The sequence below is a fragment of the Lepidothrix coronata genome, unplaced genomic scaffold (assembly GCF_001604755.1).
Source record: "Lepidothrix coronata isolate B3197 unplaced genomic scaffold, Lepidothrix_coronata-1.0 Scaffold126, whole genome shotgun sequence".
Taxonomy (NCBI): Eukaryota; Metazoa; Chordata; class Aves; order Passeriformes; family Pipridae; genus Lepidothrix; species Lepidothrix coronata.
In genome coordinates, this window is record NW_016690306.1 from 1,414,809 (window position 1) to 1,431,498 (window position 16,690).

General features: G+C 40.2%; 2 protein-coding genes across 2 annotated transcripts in view; one reads left to right on the forward strand and one right to left on the reverse strand.

Annotated features, from left to right (window-relative positions):
• Positions 1–6,775, forward strand: part of LOC108502931 (collagen alpha-1(XIV) chain) — a 79,775-nt gene extending 73,000 nt beyond the window's left edge. Inside the window, exons 41-43 of the mRNA XM_017826402.1 lie at positions 3,393–3,470; positions 4,418–4,573; positions 5,930–6,775. Of these exons, the coding sequence (XP_017681891.1) occupies positions 3,393–3,470; positions 4,418–4,573; positions 5,930–6,252 (557 nt within the window). The 3' untranslated portion in view covers positions 6,253–6,775. The remainder of the gene's footprint in view (positions 1–3,392; positions 3,471–4,417; positions 4,574–5,929) is intronic.
• Positions 6,776–9,299: 2,524 nt separating this feature from the next.
• The window catches only part of MRPL13 (mitochondrial ribosomal protein L13), a 29,715-nt gene continuing 22,324 nt past the window's right edge, over positions 9,300–16,690 (reverse strand). The window contains exon 7 of the mRNA XM_017826411.1: positions 9,300–9,613. Coding sequence (XP_017681900.1) covers positions 9,589–9,613 — 25 coding nt within the window. The 3' untranslated portion in view covers positions 9,300–9,588. The remainder of the gene's footprint in view (positions 9,614–16,690) is intronic.

Consider the following 16,690-nt stretch of genomic DNA (forward strand, 5'->3'; position numbering starts at 1 on the left):
CCTAAAAAATCCACTGCGCAGGCTCGAAGGGTTAATGACCTTTCCCAAATCTTCGCTTGCAAAGACTGGCCATACTGTTAGCTTTCAGATGCTGTGAAAATGCAGTTGTTCTACTATTGGGTGGACTTTGGCTCTTATGTGGCCTGAAGTGACGCATAAAACTTATGGCTACTCACCCCATCCCACTATGATTAAAGTACAATAAATACCTAGGCTGTCACTGGGAAAGTCACTGTTCTCAAGCACAGTTTGATCTGTATTTACTTCCTGGCTTCATATGAAAGAGTCAGTTAAACATGTGTTATCAAAAGACACATGTTTACAGCTGTGATGGCAAAATTCCAGTGGAATTAAATGGAACTTTTGCCAGTTGAGTCAATTAAATACTTTTATTTCCAATTTTAGCTTCATCTGGATTAAAAAAGAAAAAAAATCACAACCCTGTGTTATTATACACTATAGTCACAGCTGAACATCTTTAAAAGTGGACATTTTCTTAATTGCAATATTCTTCTCTCAGGAGAATTGCAGCTCTCCTTGCAGGACAGTAGTCTCTTAAAGAAAAAATTAGATAAGCAATACCTGAGATTTCTTTTTGGTGCAGAAACCATTTAATTTTCTTTGCTAGAGAATGTGTTCATGAGTTTGGCTCTGTTTTTAATAACTGATACTATCAGAGTTATCTTTAGAGGAGCGTTGGAAATAATTGATTTCAGTTGCTTGTGATCTCCACAGGGCTGAACCAAAGCCATTGCTTAGTTTGGATGGGGACAAGACATGAAAATGTGGTTAATGGGAAGGGGGAGAGACAATTTGAAGGTATTGCTGAATTATGTCCCGTGCACAAATTAGAAAGCAGTTCCTGGGATCTGAAGGCTCAAATGACAAGCTTTGATACCCACTTTCATCCCTGAGGGTGATTAATCATTGCAGTAAACCCACATAGAGAGTGGTGGCTTGTCTGGTTGGCTTTCTGTGAGCTGTGCTCTAATGACAGCAAAAGTGACTTGGGTGAATTTTGAATGTTCTGTCATTTATTAGGAGCAAGCCAAGAGGTCTGTGAGTCTGTTGAGTCCATTAGGAAAGCTCATAGAGTGCTCGATTTTTAACTCATGAGCATTTTGCCTTAGGAATAGGATATTCTTGCTTCAGTGTTTATGTTCTCTTTAACTTGGATAAACTTTACTGAAAATTAGACTAAAAGAGGCCTAAGGCAGACTTTTATCTTGGCCTTCAGTATTTGCTTAAGATCTTGATATCCATGTGATTTCAAAGGAGGTTCGTCCTGCACAAGAGCTTCATCACTTGTTCCAGAATGAACATTTTATTCTTAGCCTGAGTAGATTTGTTCCATGTTTAGCATTTCTTACTGCCATTTTATTCTGTGAACATCACATGTGGGTATGTGGTTTTGTGTGTGTTGAGAACAATCATTGAGTGCCTGAAGGCTGTGCTTTGAAAACATCGTGGCCATTGTCTTTGAAGTCACCAAGTAATGTTATCATACAGTAGGATAAGCAGTGATTGTTGTAATAAACATCTGTGTAGATTCCAGGAGGTTGTCATGGGCCAGTCTTCTTATGAAGAAAAAAGCAATTCACACATATAGACTTTGCCTTTTGCAAATTGCAAGCCTTTCCTTACAGGTCTTGAGTGGTAAGAGATAATTTGGATACATTCACCTTGTTACAAGGCGTGCAGCCCAAGTAGAGCATTGCAACAGATTAGTTTCTCCATATGTTTGAAGCAAAACAGGGCTAAGCAAATTTTAGGTATCTGGAAAAAAACACCCCTCCCCTCCAAATTTTGCAATTGAAGGAAATAAAAGGCATTAAAGGGAAACAAGAAATACCTTAACTATGCTAGGACAGTGGCAAAGAGCCTTGTAGAGGTAAGACAAAGAGCTCATCGTGATTTGGTTGAAAATTTTGTGCTCAGTGTGGAGTTACTGGTTGCAGAGGTGTGGCCTGTGTTTTCCACCTTGTTGGGTCACACGATATGTTGCCCTCCTGTTCCACAGAAGACCCAGAACTCCTCAGCAGATACTGAATCCCCTGCAGTTCAGCAGACTCTTATTTGATAAACTTCATGTGAGCAATTCTGTGCCAGTGAGGGGTTTTAATTACAATTTTTTCGCCACTTAGACTTTGTATTTACTTACTTGCTTCCATCAGACATTAGCTCATGAAGATAAAAAAATATCTTCTATGACTCCTTGAAATAATGAGGTATTCTCCAGCTGCTTTGCCCTAAAAGGTAGCAGTTACCTGAGCAGAGGGGAAGGAAAGAATCAGCTGAAATTGTAGATACCGCTCCTCCCAGGGCAGCAGCTGTTTTCTCTCTGGTTTGTGTTGATGAAGGTGCCCTATATTGGCTTTGATTCTGAAACTGGGTAAGCTGTGAAGCAGGGAGAGCAATTACCAGTGCTGGGAGGGAGGTCAAGAAAATGGGGGGGAAGTCCCACAAACCAGCCTGAGTTTGGTGTCTTTGAACTATCCAAATCAAACACAGACTTTATGAGAGTTTCCAAGTCATCAGTGGAAACTCAGGGTCTGGAATTTATAGTTTTGACACCTACTACAGTTTGACACCGCTTATTGTGATGGCTGCATATAGAAAGTGTTTTTATAGGATGCCATAGTGGTAGCACAGAAGGAGATGGAAAGCTGGAAGAAGGCACTACTTTCTCTGAATTACCAGATTTGTGACCTCCATGAATCAGACCCAAGGACAGAAATTTAGTGCCATGAGCAAGTGCAGGAACACAACTCACTGGCTGTGTATGTTGGAACATCAGAGTTTTATGACTGGGAAACACTCGGATTGGGCTTTATTTGTGGGGGACAGATGTTGACAGATTTTTGATGAAACTCCTTTTCTTATGTTTCAGCAAGATTATGCCATAACCCACTACAACTCTCACCACGTGTGTGTAGAGCCATCTTGTGCTGAACCACTCTTTAGTGGGTGAATGTTTGAAGAAAAATTGGCTGTAGAATTAAAAATTTTACTTTTCTGGGCCACACAGTAATTTATAAACAGCTTTGAGGCTCTGAGGATTCTTCTGACTTAACAGTCGTTGCACCTTGCTATAGACCAGAGGCAGCTTTCCAGCAGGAAGTGCAGCCTGGAAACTGGCTGATGCCTCTGCATACCACCTCCATGAAACCACCATGGCAGCAGGAATGTTTAAGACCTCAGGAATGACGTTTCCCTTGAGAGGCTGTCAGCGAAGGGATGGAAAAAGAACCAAATAATTTTTAATTTTCACCTCCTTCCTTCTCTGCCATCTGGTTTTAGATGAAAAATAACATATGGAACTATAATCCTGGTTAACTAATAAACACTGCCCACACTTTTGATCAAAGTGTGACCGAATACTATTTCCTTAGGTTTACCAGGTGAGAAAGGAGAAAAAGGCAATCCAGGTGTTGGAACGCAAGGACCCCGAGGCCCACCAGGATCTACAGGTAAAGTTACATTTGAAGCATCTGCATTAGACCACTCTGACCCAAGTGCAAAGCAGCTCAGACTGGCTCTGTCTTTCGCTTCTAAGGCTCAAGCAGCAGAAGTCAGCAGTTCAGGCACCTTAACTGTCATAATCTTCTTATTATGTAATATGATGTTGTGATGTGCCACATGATGGTGTTGTCAGTCACATGAGTAGTTTCCTTTTCCCTGTAATAAACTGCTTCTCCAAACCCAACTTTTTAATTTTTTTTAAGTATTATTTTTAGATATGGGTTCTTGAAGGGGAAGAAAGTAGTCTGGACTAATTGCGTTTGTTTTCTCATTGACTCAAGGTCATACCTAAGCGTGAGTTGACAGAGAAATGTATGGTAATTAAGCACATTAATCACAGGGATTTATATTTAGCTCCTGAAAAAGCAGAGGGGTGATATCCAGGTCCTGTTGAAACAGGAGTAAAATTGCATTGACTTAATTAGGATATTCTGGCCATGAGAGCCATGGTATCAAGGCACAGCATTACTCAGAAACTGTATGGAAAGGGAGTGGGGGAAATCAACAGCTGCACAGGCATCCAGGGCTGTCCCTCCCCCATGAAACTGCCTGTCTGGAAGTTTGATGCTTGGTGAAACATTTGCTTTAGTATAAATTTCTGGCTAAAAGCTATGTCTGGCAAGGAAGACGAAGCAGCGGCCAGAGAAGGAGGCTCATCGGGAGCAGGTCTCCTCTGGGGCTGCTGCTTTGCCTTCCTTGCCAGAGGCTGCAGTCTTTCCTTCAGCTTGCCCAGGGGAGTCAGAGCCAGGATGCCCAGCTGCTCTGCTCAGGCTGTGTCTTGGAAGTGTTTGTAGCACACTCAGTGCCATGTTTTCCAGGCCAAGGAAAGTGGCCTCAAATCCCTGCTTTCATGAAAGACACTACTCAGCTGTTTCATCTCCCCCTTTCTATGCAGGACCTCCAGGAGAAAGTCGAACTGGCAGCCCAGGACCGCCAGGATCAGCGGGCCCACGAGGTCCCCCTGGTCACATGGGACCCCCAGGCTCACAGGGTCCTTCTGGTCCCCCTGGGTACTGTGATCCGTCCTCCTGCGCTGGTTATGGCATGGGAGGTGAGTAGTCAGGAGCTGGGGCAGCTGCTGTCTGCACAGGCGAGGGTGGCATTTTCTAACAGCCAAAGTAAGATGGAGGCTACTGGTGAACCCTGTGCTAAAATGTGGCAGCTCCCAAAAAACCTGCATGTCCAGTGTGGCTGTACTTTGTGGGACTGCAGCACAAAGAGAAGGTGACCCCAGCACAGTGACCAAAGGAAGTCCACCATCTGATCCCAGCCTGTAAAACAGATCCTGCCTAGTGGGTTTTGTCCTGTACGTGTTTGTGTAGCTGTATGAGCCTGCTCCATCTCAGCGGTCTCTGTGTTGAACCCCCACCATGTAATGTTTGTGACAGCAGAGTTTTTTACATTTGTAGTTTCTCAGATGTGTTGCTGAACTTCCCCTTCCGTGTGCCTCTGAGTGGCATGAGAGCATGACCCTTACTAAAACCATAGTAGTGTAACCTGGCACAGGGATGCACGTGTCCATCATTAACCAGTGAAAGCCATCTGGAAAAATGATTCTTTCTACATCTTCTCTGTATCCTACTTTCCCCTCTCGTTATAGCACGGAGAGGCCATAGGAGGAAGTTAACACAATTACCAATCATTATGTCACCCAACCTAAAACTGAAATTAGTAAAGCACTAGTCTCTACAGATGTTACACATAAAGCATATTTGTTTGATGTTTACAGTTTAATCTGCCCTGAGCTGATTTGTATGTTTTACTTACCTGAATGTTTTTGTTGTCGTCTCTTCCTATCCTTTTCTCCTCACTTCCCCTCCCCGTTGTTCATTTCCTGTTTTAAGGCCCAATCCCTTACAATGGCTACCAATCCAGAAGGTGAAAGGCTCATTCTGGTTCAGGTCTCATTGGGCTGAAGGTCAGAGATGGATGCTGAACTGCTCTGTGCTTTCCAGCAACGATATTGACTACCACTAATGAACTTACAGCTGCTGTACATGCACTTGGCTTCCTGGCACTGCTAAAAATTATTGGCTGACCCACTTTTGCCTGTTAATCATGTATTCTTGCCCACAATTGGAATAAGCTAAAGCAGGCAGAGTGTGCAATGTATAATGAGCACAGTATTACAACTGGACATTTGACAAATTCTGGTGGTGGTTTCCAACTAACTTGGCTGTCTGTTGGTGGGTTTCCAATTGCTCCAGCTTATTAAATTTGTTAAATGTTTTCATTGTTCCTTTATGTGAAAAAAGATGTGTATTTAAAGATTATATATATATATACTCACACACGATATAGAAATATATCTATATATAAAATGTCAATTTCCTAATGAATGCTTTAATTTTCTACTCCCCTTCTCCTGTGTTAACCATATGAATACTCTTGGTGGTGGTGGGTTAAGGTGGATACGGTGAGCCAACTGATCAAGACATCCCAGTAGTGCAGTTGCCACATAGCTCCTACCAAATCTATGACCCTGAGGACCTTTATGATGGTGAGCAACAGCCGTATATAGTTCACGGGTCCTACCCCTTACCATCCCCATACTCCCAGTCCTATCCATCACCTCATCTTGCTCAACCAGAATTTACTCCTGTTCAAGAAGAGATGGAAGCCGTTGAACTGAGATCCCCAGGAATCAGTCGCTTCGCAAGGAGGATAGCCAAAAGGAGCGCCAAGAGTCCAGCACGCACAAAGGCAAATGGAAAAAAACCCTCTCAATGAACTGTTTAAAAAAGGGAAACATTTTATGTGCATCTGTTTGGCCTTTTGTCCAGGTGCCTCACCTGTCACGGAAGATGTTTACAGGCTCTTATGTTAAAGGAGAAAAAAGTGTACATGGCTGGTTGACACAACAAATAATGGTAATTATCTTGCATGCCAGAAGCTTAGTTGTTAGTGGGTTGGTGCTAGATGATGATGAAAGGTCACTTGTAGACCTTTCTCTGGAGTACTGTTCCGTTCACTATTCAAACTGTATAAAAACATGCGTCCAGCTAGTTGGTGTATGTAGAACCATCCAGAAAAGTTAATGTTTGTTATCAGTTTTTTCCTAGTTGATTATGTTCTGTTGGTTTTGGATTAATTGCTTTACTAGCAGAGTAACCCGACTAAATTCACTGGAGAACAATCATAATCAGGTTTCCTTGAACCCAGCTTATTACCCTTTTGCAAAGAATTCATATGTTAACAGGGTGTTGTTTTTTCTAACTCACATGATATAAATACACAAGAATGTTCTGTGGGAGCACACTGATAATTTATTGTGAACCTCTTTGATTTCTGTTTTGTATGCAAATAAAAGTGGCAGGCTTTTGTACGGTAATTCTGTATTCATTTAACTCTGAACAGTTGCATTAGATTAGGGGACAGATTGCAATGAGGAAGAAATACATTCCCCTTTTTCAACACTTTTGGGCACTTAGTATAAACATTATTTAGCCTTATTTTTAAAATTATATATGGACAAATGTAGAGAGTAACTGTGCAATGAGTTGGTTGTACCATCTGTGGAGGTGAGATTTCACATATTGACATGCCAAAGTCAAAAGACTGGCAGGTGTAGTTGGGATGGCAACTTGGATCAGCTAATGAGGAGAGGAAGGAAAAATGCCAACCCAATCACTTGAGCACAGAGCAATTCCTTATCTACAAATAAACAAGATAAGTTATGAAGTGACTCAATAAACAGCTTTGAACAGCACTGAAGACTAAGCATCAAAGCAAGACTTAGCTCAAAATGGCCATTTAAGCTGAAAGCACGGGTTTGGGACACTTCTAATTCAGCCTTATACAGAGATGGAGAGACTGGTCTGTGCATCCCAGGGCTGTCTTCCTGCTCATCCCTGCATGCAGGTCTCTCCATTCTCAGTTAAGAAAAACTTGTCAGGTTTCACCTCTGGCCACCCCAGCAGCTCCCTTAGTTCACCAGGAGGAAGATAACAGGTACCTTTACTGTGTAATCTCCAATTATCTCACCTAGAATTCAACCTCATTAGTAACACACACCATTTGTACATGTGATTAACCATGGGCAAGCTCTGCCTGGGGGCTGGATACCTTTGTAGGCTGTGCTTGTTTTCCCATAATTTCTTTCATCCCTAACTCCCACTACTTTCTTGGAGAAAGGTGATAAAAGTTGATGGAATGTGAGCTGAGTCAGTTCCTTACCTGCACTTGCATTTAAAGTAGAATGTGGTAGAAAACTATAATGCAGTTTATGGACCTCATCCTTCAGCAGCTCAGCCCTGGTTTTTACAGAACAGAGGCCCCAAGTGAGCACAGCTCTCTGCACACACGTGCGGGGAGAGCCTGGCACACACAGCTGCCATTCAGAAAGATATTATTACAGCTAAATACAGGTAATGCCTGTGCCACAGGATTAATTTCCCTACTGGTACTTGGCTGTGAACACCCACATTAATTTACCCCAAATGTGAACTCCCTGTGCCCTCCCTGGCTGGCACACTCCTGCCCATGTGTTGTACTGACACTGTCTGGACTGTTTTCCGAGACACGGTGGGTGACCTGCAGGTCCTGTGGAAGTGACTGAGAAGGTCACTGATGGAAAATCAGCCTTCAAGCAATTCTGCCTGTGTTGTCTCAGAAAGACTTTGAGCCTCCTGTTAGTTAATTTGTTTAAACTTTATATCTAAAATGCCATTTACTGGCACCCCACTGACCAGAATACTTCTGGTGTCATTGGTCGTACAGTCACTTGCTGGGCATACCTTGGTAATAATAAGTAACTAACTGGTGGGCACTACCAACTTATAAAAGTATTATTCAAGATTTGTATGTTTGCCAAAAAAAGTAAGACACAGACAGTTAAGATTTCCTCCAAAATGCAGTCTCTGAATAATCAAGAGTGTCTCGTATTTTTTCCAGACCACCTAAGGAACTGAAGTTGCTGACTGGAGTATTCAGCACATGCTGATGCCACCCATATCTTACCAATACACCCTCTGTACTGTGTCCTTGGACAGAAAAGAGCATTTACTGCAACCTAGTGCTTTTAAAAATACTTTCACTTGTTAACGAAATGTTACTGACTTGGAAATGCAGGCTGCATTTTCACAGGGTAGAAATGTTTCCTAGGATAAGCCCACCTGAATGCCAAAGAAATGCCTGAGAGCAAACCATTATTTCATGTAATGAAATATGATTATAAACAAACCAATGTTTTTCTTCCCATATGATGCTTGTACAAAACAAATATAGAAAACTCAAATTCTCCTCACCAAACATTGCCAAATTTTGCCTGTAACATCTTCCACAACACTGAAAACAACAGGTGCTTCACTTACTTACACAACAGATTTGGCTTGAAGGTTTTCCATGCAGAAAAGCAGTAAGGAATTTCAGGGAAGTAGCTTGCAAAAGCAAAGTAATTTTTAAGACTTTTTTGCATCATTCAACACTTAAGTTCAGTTTCCTCACTTGGTTTTCATAATAAAAATGTTGCTGCTTTGTTCTGTAATATGTTCTTTAAAGTAAGTAATCGTGTTCTGGTGGCTTGAATCAAAATCAGATTTGTGCTGAAGGGTGGAAAAAAGGAAGAGTATCTCCCTGTAATTCACTTTTACTGACTGTTATTTCAACAAGCTCTTTAGTGAAATCAGCTATGCTGGGTCAAAGCTTGAGGATGAAAAACCATGGCTGGTGACCAAAATTATTGACTGCTCTTGCTGCATAGAATTCAAGTTTTGTAGCTTTTAGAGTGAGATACTTCATTTTAGTAATCAATGTACTGTTTCTATGAGATGCAAATATTCATTAAAAAGGTATCAATTCTTTAATAATAGTATCAAACCAAATGTCACTAATAAATACCAGATCATACAATGCAGAGTACAGGTGGTATTAACAAGATAATATCTATTTTTATCTGTTTCAAATACAATCATTTTCATAATCTTGCCAAATCAAGTTTGCTAACAGCTGTTAGAAACATTCAGTATAGAAGAGTTGACTGAGATGCACAGATGCTTCCATGTTAGAAGACTTTTCTTTCAAGGAGGAGAGACATTCCTGATGGCACTTCTTCTCCACTTATTGCTATTACTTCCATCGAAAATCTTTAGGTCTGGAAAAAACAAAAAAAAAAGTGTTTTAAGAACTGTGTGGCACTACAGGGGCTTTGCTTTAAGGCTGCAGTAGCAGCCAGGTCTAGTTTTATTTCCTTATTCTGGTGCTTGAAGTTTTTTTGTCAAAGAATATTTTCTGGATTAAATAAAAAAGACAGAACAAATTAAAGAAATTTCCTAAGACCTCTAAGAATTTACAGACATCACGACTAGTTGGTCAAGGTGTTTCTTACGAGCCACTCCTATTTTCCCAAGCAAAACAAAAAGCATCTTGAACTGAGTGCAGTCTCACAGTGTTTTAAACACTGGTACTAATTTGTCTCCACTTTTAAAAACTGAACAATCTCCGCAAAAGATGGCAAGTTTTAAGTTAACAGCACAGTTCACCACAACACTGCTGGAATAGTTAAAATTGATGATTTAAAAAAACAACCCTTCTTTGAATCTTAAAGGTTCTGCAATCCCCTCTGCTTGGATGACAAATGTGAAAAACTGAATTCAGACAGCAGCAGACTGCTGAATTTTGTTCATCAATAGAAATGAAAGGCAGACAGCAATGGAAGCAGGGAGTTTACTTTGGAGATTGAGAGTTTACATGGCTGCAGAGATGCCATACAGAAATCCAATACTTAATCAGTCTTATGTTGCTGTTCTAGAATTTCTCAAGCAATAGCATTGCAAAGTCATTAACGCAATTCTTGTATGAGCCTGTAGGTTCTTATGTGAAAGCAACTCTGGAATTCAGTCTGTGCTATTTCAAGTGTATTGTATAAAATCTGATGATTGTATAAATTTTACAGAACAACCATAAAAGAGAGTTAGTGTTCATACTGTGATGTATCACAAGGCTTTTTTGTTTTCCATTTAAATGGCATATTCTAACATTTGGACTTGTACTTTTTGTGCAAGACAGAACTGCTGTAAGCTCCATATATGTTGTTTAGATACTTGTTTAATGTTGGACTTGAATATACTCAACGTTGTGTACCTTGTGGCTGGTACACACCAGAAAGTCAAGTCACACTTCACAGAATCTGGGATTTCAGTACTTGCACATATTCATAGAATCACAGAATGGTTTGGGTTGGAAGGAACCTTAAAGATCATTTAGTTCCAACTCCTCAGCCATTCCACATTTTGTCACTTAGATCTCAGCCACGCACACCAGCAAAGGTATTTAATTGTATCAAACTGTTTGTGGAGTAGTAAGAGTGCAGGATTTTGAAAACCTATCAGCAGTGACTTAAAAGTTTTATCACTGCATCCATCCTAGATGGATGGACAGTGCTGAAAGATTTTAGGCAATGCAGCATGGCAAAGACATCCTTGTCTTCCAGTTTACAGTTATTACTCTGGTTTTTCATAGGCCAATTCATCCTCTTGTGTGTTGCTCAAAGGATTTTGCATTTTTCTATGAATAGCTCACTTAAAACGTCACTCTAGGATTATGCTTGAGTGCTGCAGAACTATGGGTCTCACAGTACTTTGTTGTGGGGTGGAAATCCATTTTTTCTTTCTTGCTTGTAGTCTGCATTTCAGCTGTAATGCCCATTGTCTTAAAAGTTAAATGCATGAAACACTGGACTCTTAGTTTGCAGTCTTACAAAGTTAATGAAGCTTAAAGGCAGGATTTTCTACACTGAAACAGTTGTGTGAACAAATACAAAAGTTTTTAAAGCCTTTTCTATTGCCACAGTACTTGTACTTGGCTTTTGGACTGCTTTTGAAGAGTCCTTGGCACTAGGAAAGCTAAGCCTTGAAAAACTCTGCCTTTGGCAAAAGCGTTATAGGCACTTTGTCAGACAAAGAGTATGAACCACAAAACCCTTGTCTACTCAGGGAGAATTATGAACTACTTGTGAACACTAACGGATAGACTGCTCATTGATAAATGACATGAATCCATGCAAGAGTGTTCTTCGATGGCAGTGCTCTTGCCCTTCCTCAGCAAAGCCCTGAGTTTATGCATTTGGAACAAAGAAAATGCAACCTTCTCGAAGAGACAGTTCAGAAATTCACGCAAAGGCAAGACTTCACATAGCTGCTTGTTTGTTTTTTTTTTAAAGTAACATTCTTGGGGGGGAAGAAACCACAACTTTGCTGTATATTGACAGCAGACTCCAAGGCAAGAGGAAAGAGGCGGCAGAATGTGAAATCCCTGAAATCTGTGCTGAAAGGCAAAGTGTTGTGGGTTCACTGAAAATATGCAACATTAGTCACTGCAGTAGATGTCTGCCACCAAAAAAAGTAAAAAATATCTGTCCCACTAACATTTTTATACTCCACATAAAGAGCTTTAAGACACAGTTCAGGAAATTCTAGGCAAAATACTTAGCAAATTAAATTAACATCTTGTTCATTACACCAGGCCTCTGAGTGCTTCTCTCTTAACAAATATGTTACCACTAAGTAAAAGGAACTGAAGAACTGGTCCTATGCTCTGATTACAGCTTTTAAACCCCTTAATGCTGCCCAGGGAGGTCATGGAGTCTCTCTCTCTGTAGACATTCAAAACCCATCTGGATGTGTTCCTGTGTCACCTGCTCTGGGTGACCCTGCCTTGGCAGGGGGGTTGCACTGGATGATCTCCAACCCGAATGACTCCGTGATTCTGTAAATTCTCTCAACTTTTATCCATCAGTGCTAGTGAGGCCTCACCTAGAGTGCTGTGTCCAGTTCTGGGCTCCCCAGTACAAGAGAGACATGAATGAACTGCAGAGTCCAACAAAGGGCCACAAAGTTAATTGTGGGATTATGGGACTGGAGCACCTCACATAGTCAGGCTGAGAGAGCTCTGACTGTTCAGCCTGGAGAAAGGAAGGCTCTGGGGGATGTCACTAATGTATACAAATACCTGAAGGGAGTGTGTGAAGAGGACAGAGTGAAGGACACTGACAAGACTGAGAAAATGGGCACAAATTGAAACACAGGAAGTACCGTCTGAACATCAGGAAACACTTTTTTGCTATGAGAGTGACCAAGCACTGGAACAGGTTGCTCAGAAAGACTGGAGTCTCCATTCCATCCTTGGCGACAGTCCTGGGCAAATGGCTCTAAGTGGCCCTGCTTGAGCCAAGGGTTTGGACCAGATAACCTCCAGAGGTCCCAACTACTTAGTCCTAGCCTTCTGTACAATGGTGCAGTTAAAATTGCTTTTCAGACAAAACTGTAACTGTGAAATCTGCATAGACACTGAAGACAGAATTTATGATGGCAAACTTTAGCCCAAGGACACAAGTCTTTTCAAGTCATCTCTAAAGTCAGTGAAGAAAGGCAGGACTTCCCCAGAATACTTTACTTAAAGATTCATTCTAGTTATTCCAAATGGAGCTTAGACTACCTGTTTGATTAATACTGAAATCTGGTGATCATACACATGTGCTTCCCTAACCACCCCCACCAACTCTAACATACACCACTTTGTGCAGCTGCATAAAACAAGCTTATCTTTAATCTAGCTCAGTCCCCTGATTCTCCATTCTGTTGCCACACAAGCAGAATGGAAAGGTGGGAAAAGTGATGGATGATATTTAAAACCTAGCCTTTTTGCTGGAAAAAATGCTAATGAAGCTATGACCTCAGCCTTTGAATATCTCAGAGGGCAAACAGAAACTAACAGCACAGAAAGAACTACTTGTATAGTTGCAACTACGATGGGACCCCCCACTCCACAGAACATTCAATATTCTTTTCAGTGTGATGTGAAATGTCCTTTTCCAAGGGTATTTTTCCTGTCAAAGTGGACAGGACAGAGACCCTTTCCAATAATTAGATATGTTCAACTTTCAACTCCTGGAGTGAATATTTATTTCCATCAACTCTGAACAGACTTGCTGCACAGCTCCATCTTTATTAAATTCTTGTCAGCACATTCCAGCAATGATGTTTCCTTTTGCCTAGCAATGTTTTGTGGAGGTAAAACAGTCTCAGAAAAAATAAAATGAGGGGTGTATATGTGTGTGTGTTACTTCATGAACACCAAATCTAAGGGATCAACAGTCTGTGTTATGCTGCAACTAATCTGATTTCAAAAATATATAGGACAGTTTCACCACCTTATTTCTCGGCAAGCAAGAGAACACCTTATAATACAGTCCTTACAGCAGACAGGTGAAAAATAGCATTACTTACCTCATAGAAATAATAAGGTTAAGACTTTAGAGTAATATATGACAGAGTCTATTTTATATGTAAAGCAGTCATTTTACAATCCAATCCTTTAAAAATATTTTCTCTTAATTTTTAATAACTCGGCATTTTTAATAATTCAGAATACCTCTTCAAAACTACATATCTTAACCCAAATTATTTTGTTTTTAGAACTTCTAAATGCATTGGGATTAGCTATATATTTTCTACCATATAATTTATGGCAGACGTTGCCCTTCCTTCTTCTTCCAAAAGAAGTTACACACCTGCCTAGTTTCTTCAACCACGTGCTGCTGATGAATAGCACTTGATAACATGACCCTATCTTCTTTCAAACTCAAAACCCCTCAACAGTCATCTCTTCATAAACAATCCCTACCCACACTGCTTTGTTGATATTTTGCATTGTCTAATACTTTCCAAAACAAGTTGTATGAAGTCAAATTTCATTGAGTTAACTACAGTCATTTGTGTGCTTGCAAGCCTGCGTTAATGACTGCTAACTTATGTTTTCAAACATGCCTCTGCTGAGGAATAGGACTGTCAGTGCTGCAGAAGAAGTGAGTGACCTGTCAATACCTGCTCTTGACTCAGCAATGCACACCTGGTGCGGAAACTTTGAAGATCTCAAATTGCATTTTTCTCTTCATCTGTGGGCAATTATCTCACCATTGGAGAACGTGACCCAGAGAGCTGGGGTTCCCTGGACTTTCTGCAATCTCACCAGCAAAAACAAAGAGTGTTCAGAAAGGATTTACCCTTGCTTCAGCACTGCAAAAGGTCAGTGCCTTAGGGCTAAGTAATGCCACAGGCTAACAAACTGACAGAGATGAGAGCAGTGGTACAAGAGCAAAAGTTGAAAAGGATAGGCTTAGAATTCTGTTAAGATATTACTGCTTCCATGAATGAGAGAAACCACTCCAGATACATTAACCCCCCCTAAAAATTAATAAACATCCTGTATGAAAGGCACATCCATCTCTTCCATTCACAGTCTTCACAAAGCTCCCTATTACCTGAAAAATTTTATGTCTGGTAGGCTTCCCACTTGCATGGGTTAGCCATCAAAAACAAACCCAAAAAAGTATCAGTCTTAACTCACAGTTACTGAAATGTTTTAAGAGTAACTCATGCCGGAGAGTTTTAGGTCTGTGGCTGCTATGGTAGCTTTCCCCCCCCCTTTTTTTCTTTTTTTCACTTTCTCCCACCCTGTTTCCTGCTGAACAGTGGAGAGTTCCCCAAACAACTGAAGGAGTCTTCAGCATGACTGTGTAGTTTTACAGAAGCTCTCCGCGATTTTCTTACACAAATGTCAAGAATTTTAAGAAACAAGGATAAAATCTCTCTAAACTTGGCTGAAAAACTAAAACATGCAAAGAAATGTGGTTTAATTGGCATTAAAGTACTTCTAAACTACCCCTACTTTTTTTTAAGTAGTTAACCAGTGATATCCACTGGGTCATAAATGTATCGTTTAGGAGAGTTTATAAACAGCACAGTTTCAAAGAGATGACAGATAGGGGAAGATCAATTAGTGAAAAGATTTTGTGGACTGATCATGCCACTTAGTATTTAGCCCTCAGCCACTCTTTGATCCAATTAGTCTGTGGTAGGAGGCACGCTGGATCTGTATTACTGCAATGCTCTTCTTCGTAATTATGGAAATCACAATCATAGGAATGTGGAATTATTGCTAACTGATGACAGTCATTTGCTTACACAGGATAGTTCTATGGCTCAACTTTCATATTCCCTTATTAAGGGCAAGAGGTGGGTTTTAGCCTTTTCTCATAAGAAGGGGTTCCAAATAATTTGTTTTTGTATAAAACTCATGCACAGTACACACAGCATGAAATTTGTGGTCCACCTGGCACATATTTTAAGGTTAATTTATGAATAAACTATGAAATTTTGAGTATCTTAAGATTCCTTCTTACGGACAAACTTCAAGACAGAGCCAAGATTTACTGTAAACTCTAAAACAAAAGACATATATATATTTTTCAGGTACACTTTGCAAGTTGAGCCAAAGTCAATAGGTATTAGGTAAGTGCACTATAGCTAAAGGGCATTTTTGAATACGTCACCTTTTTCACTAACCACACTAGTAAATCAAAAAACAAGGATTAGACATGGTTGTCATTCTCTGTAAAACCAAATTATGTGGTTGCACTCAAATATCAACAGTTTGGAGCTGGGGGGGGAGATGAATCGTTTTTCTACTCAAGGTGTACCTACTATCCCAGGGTAGCTCTGTGCCTCTGGTAAAATAATCAGTGAAACAGCTAATGACATTTAAACTATCATTAAATTTCCAATAACCACCGTGGCCTATCCTAAACCATGACCTTGTTCTGCCAGGGGCACAAGAGCCTTTTCCATGTTGGTGTAGTTCTCATGCAGACTATTATCTTGGCTAAAAAGCATTTCTACAAGTATAACTAATTTTGCTTGGAGAATAAACCACAGTTACAGAAGCTGCTTTTTGTAACAAAATAGAGTAAGAAAAGACGATACTGCTATGACAGTACAGCCATCGTGATTAACCCTCTTCTGCACAAACACTTAAGATTTACCTTTTGTGGTCCTCAGCTGCAGCTTATTTTCTTTTTTTCTACATAAAACTAGCACTTGCTTTAATTCTTAACAAGTGTCCTTAAGTCAAGTTACCTAAACCAATGTTATATGCATTTAGGTACTAGTGAAATTAAGAATGGCTTATTACAATTTAAAATAAAGTGGCCACAACACAGTTTCTATAAAAAGAAATTATGCAAAACTGATCTAAGATGTTTAAAAATTACTGTAATTCCCAAATTTTGACGTGGATTACATTATTTCTGTTTGGAAAATTATTTAAGTTAAATCAATTCAAAGTGCACCTAAATTTCATCTTGATATGACAATGCTTTTTGCAAATGAAAGGT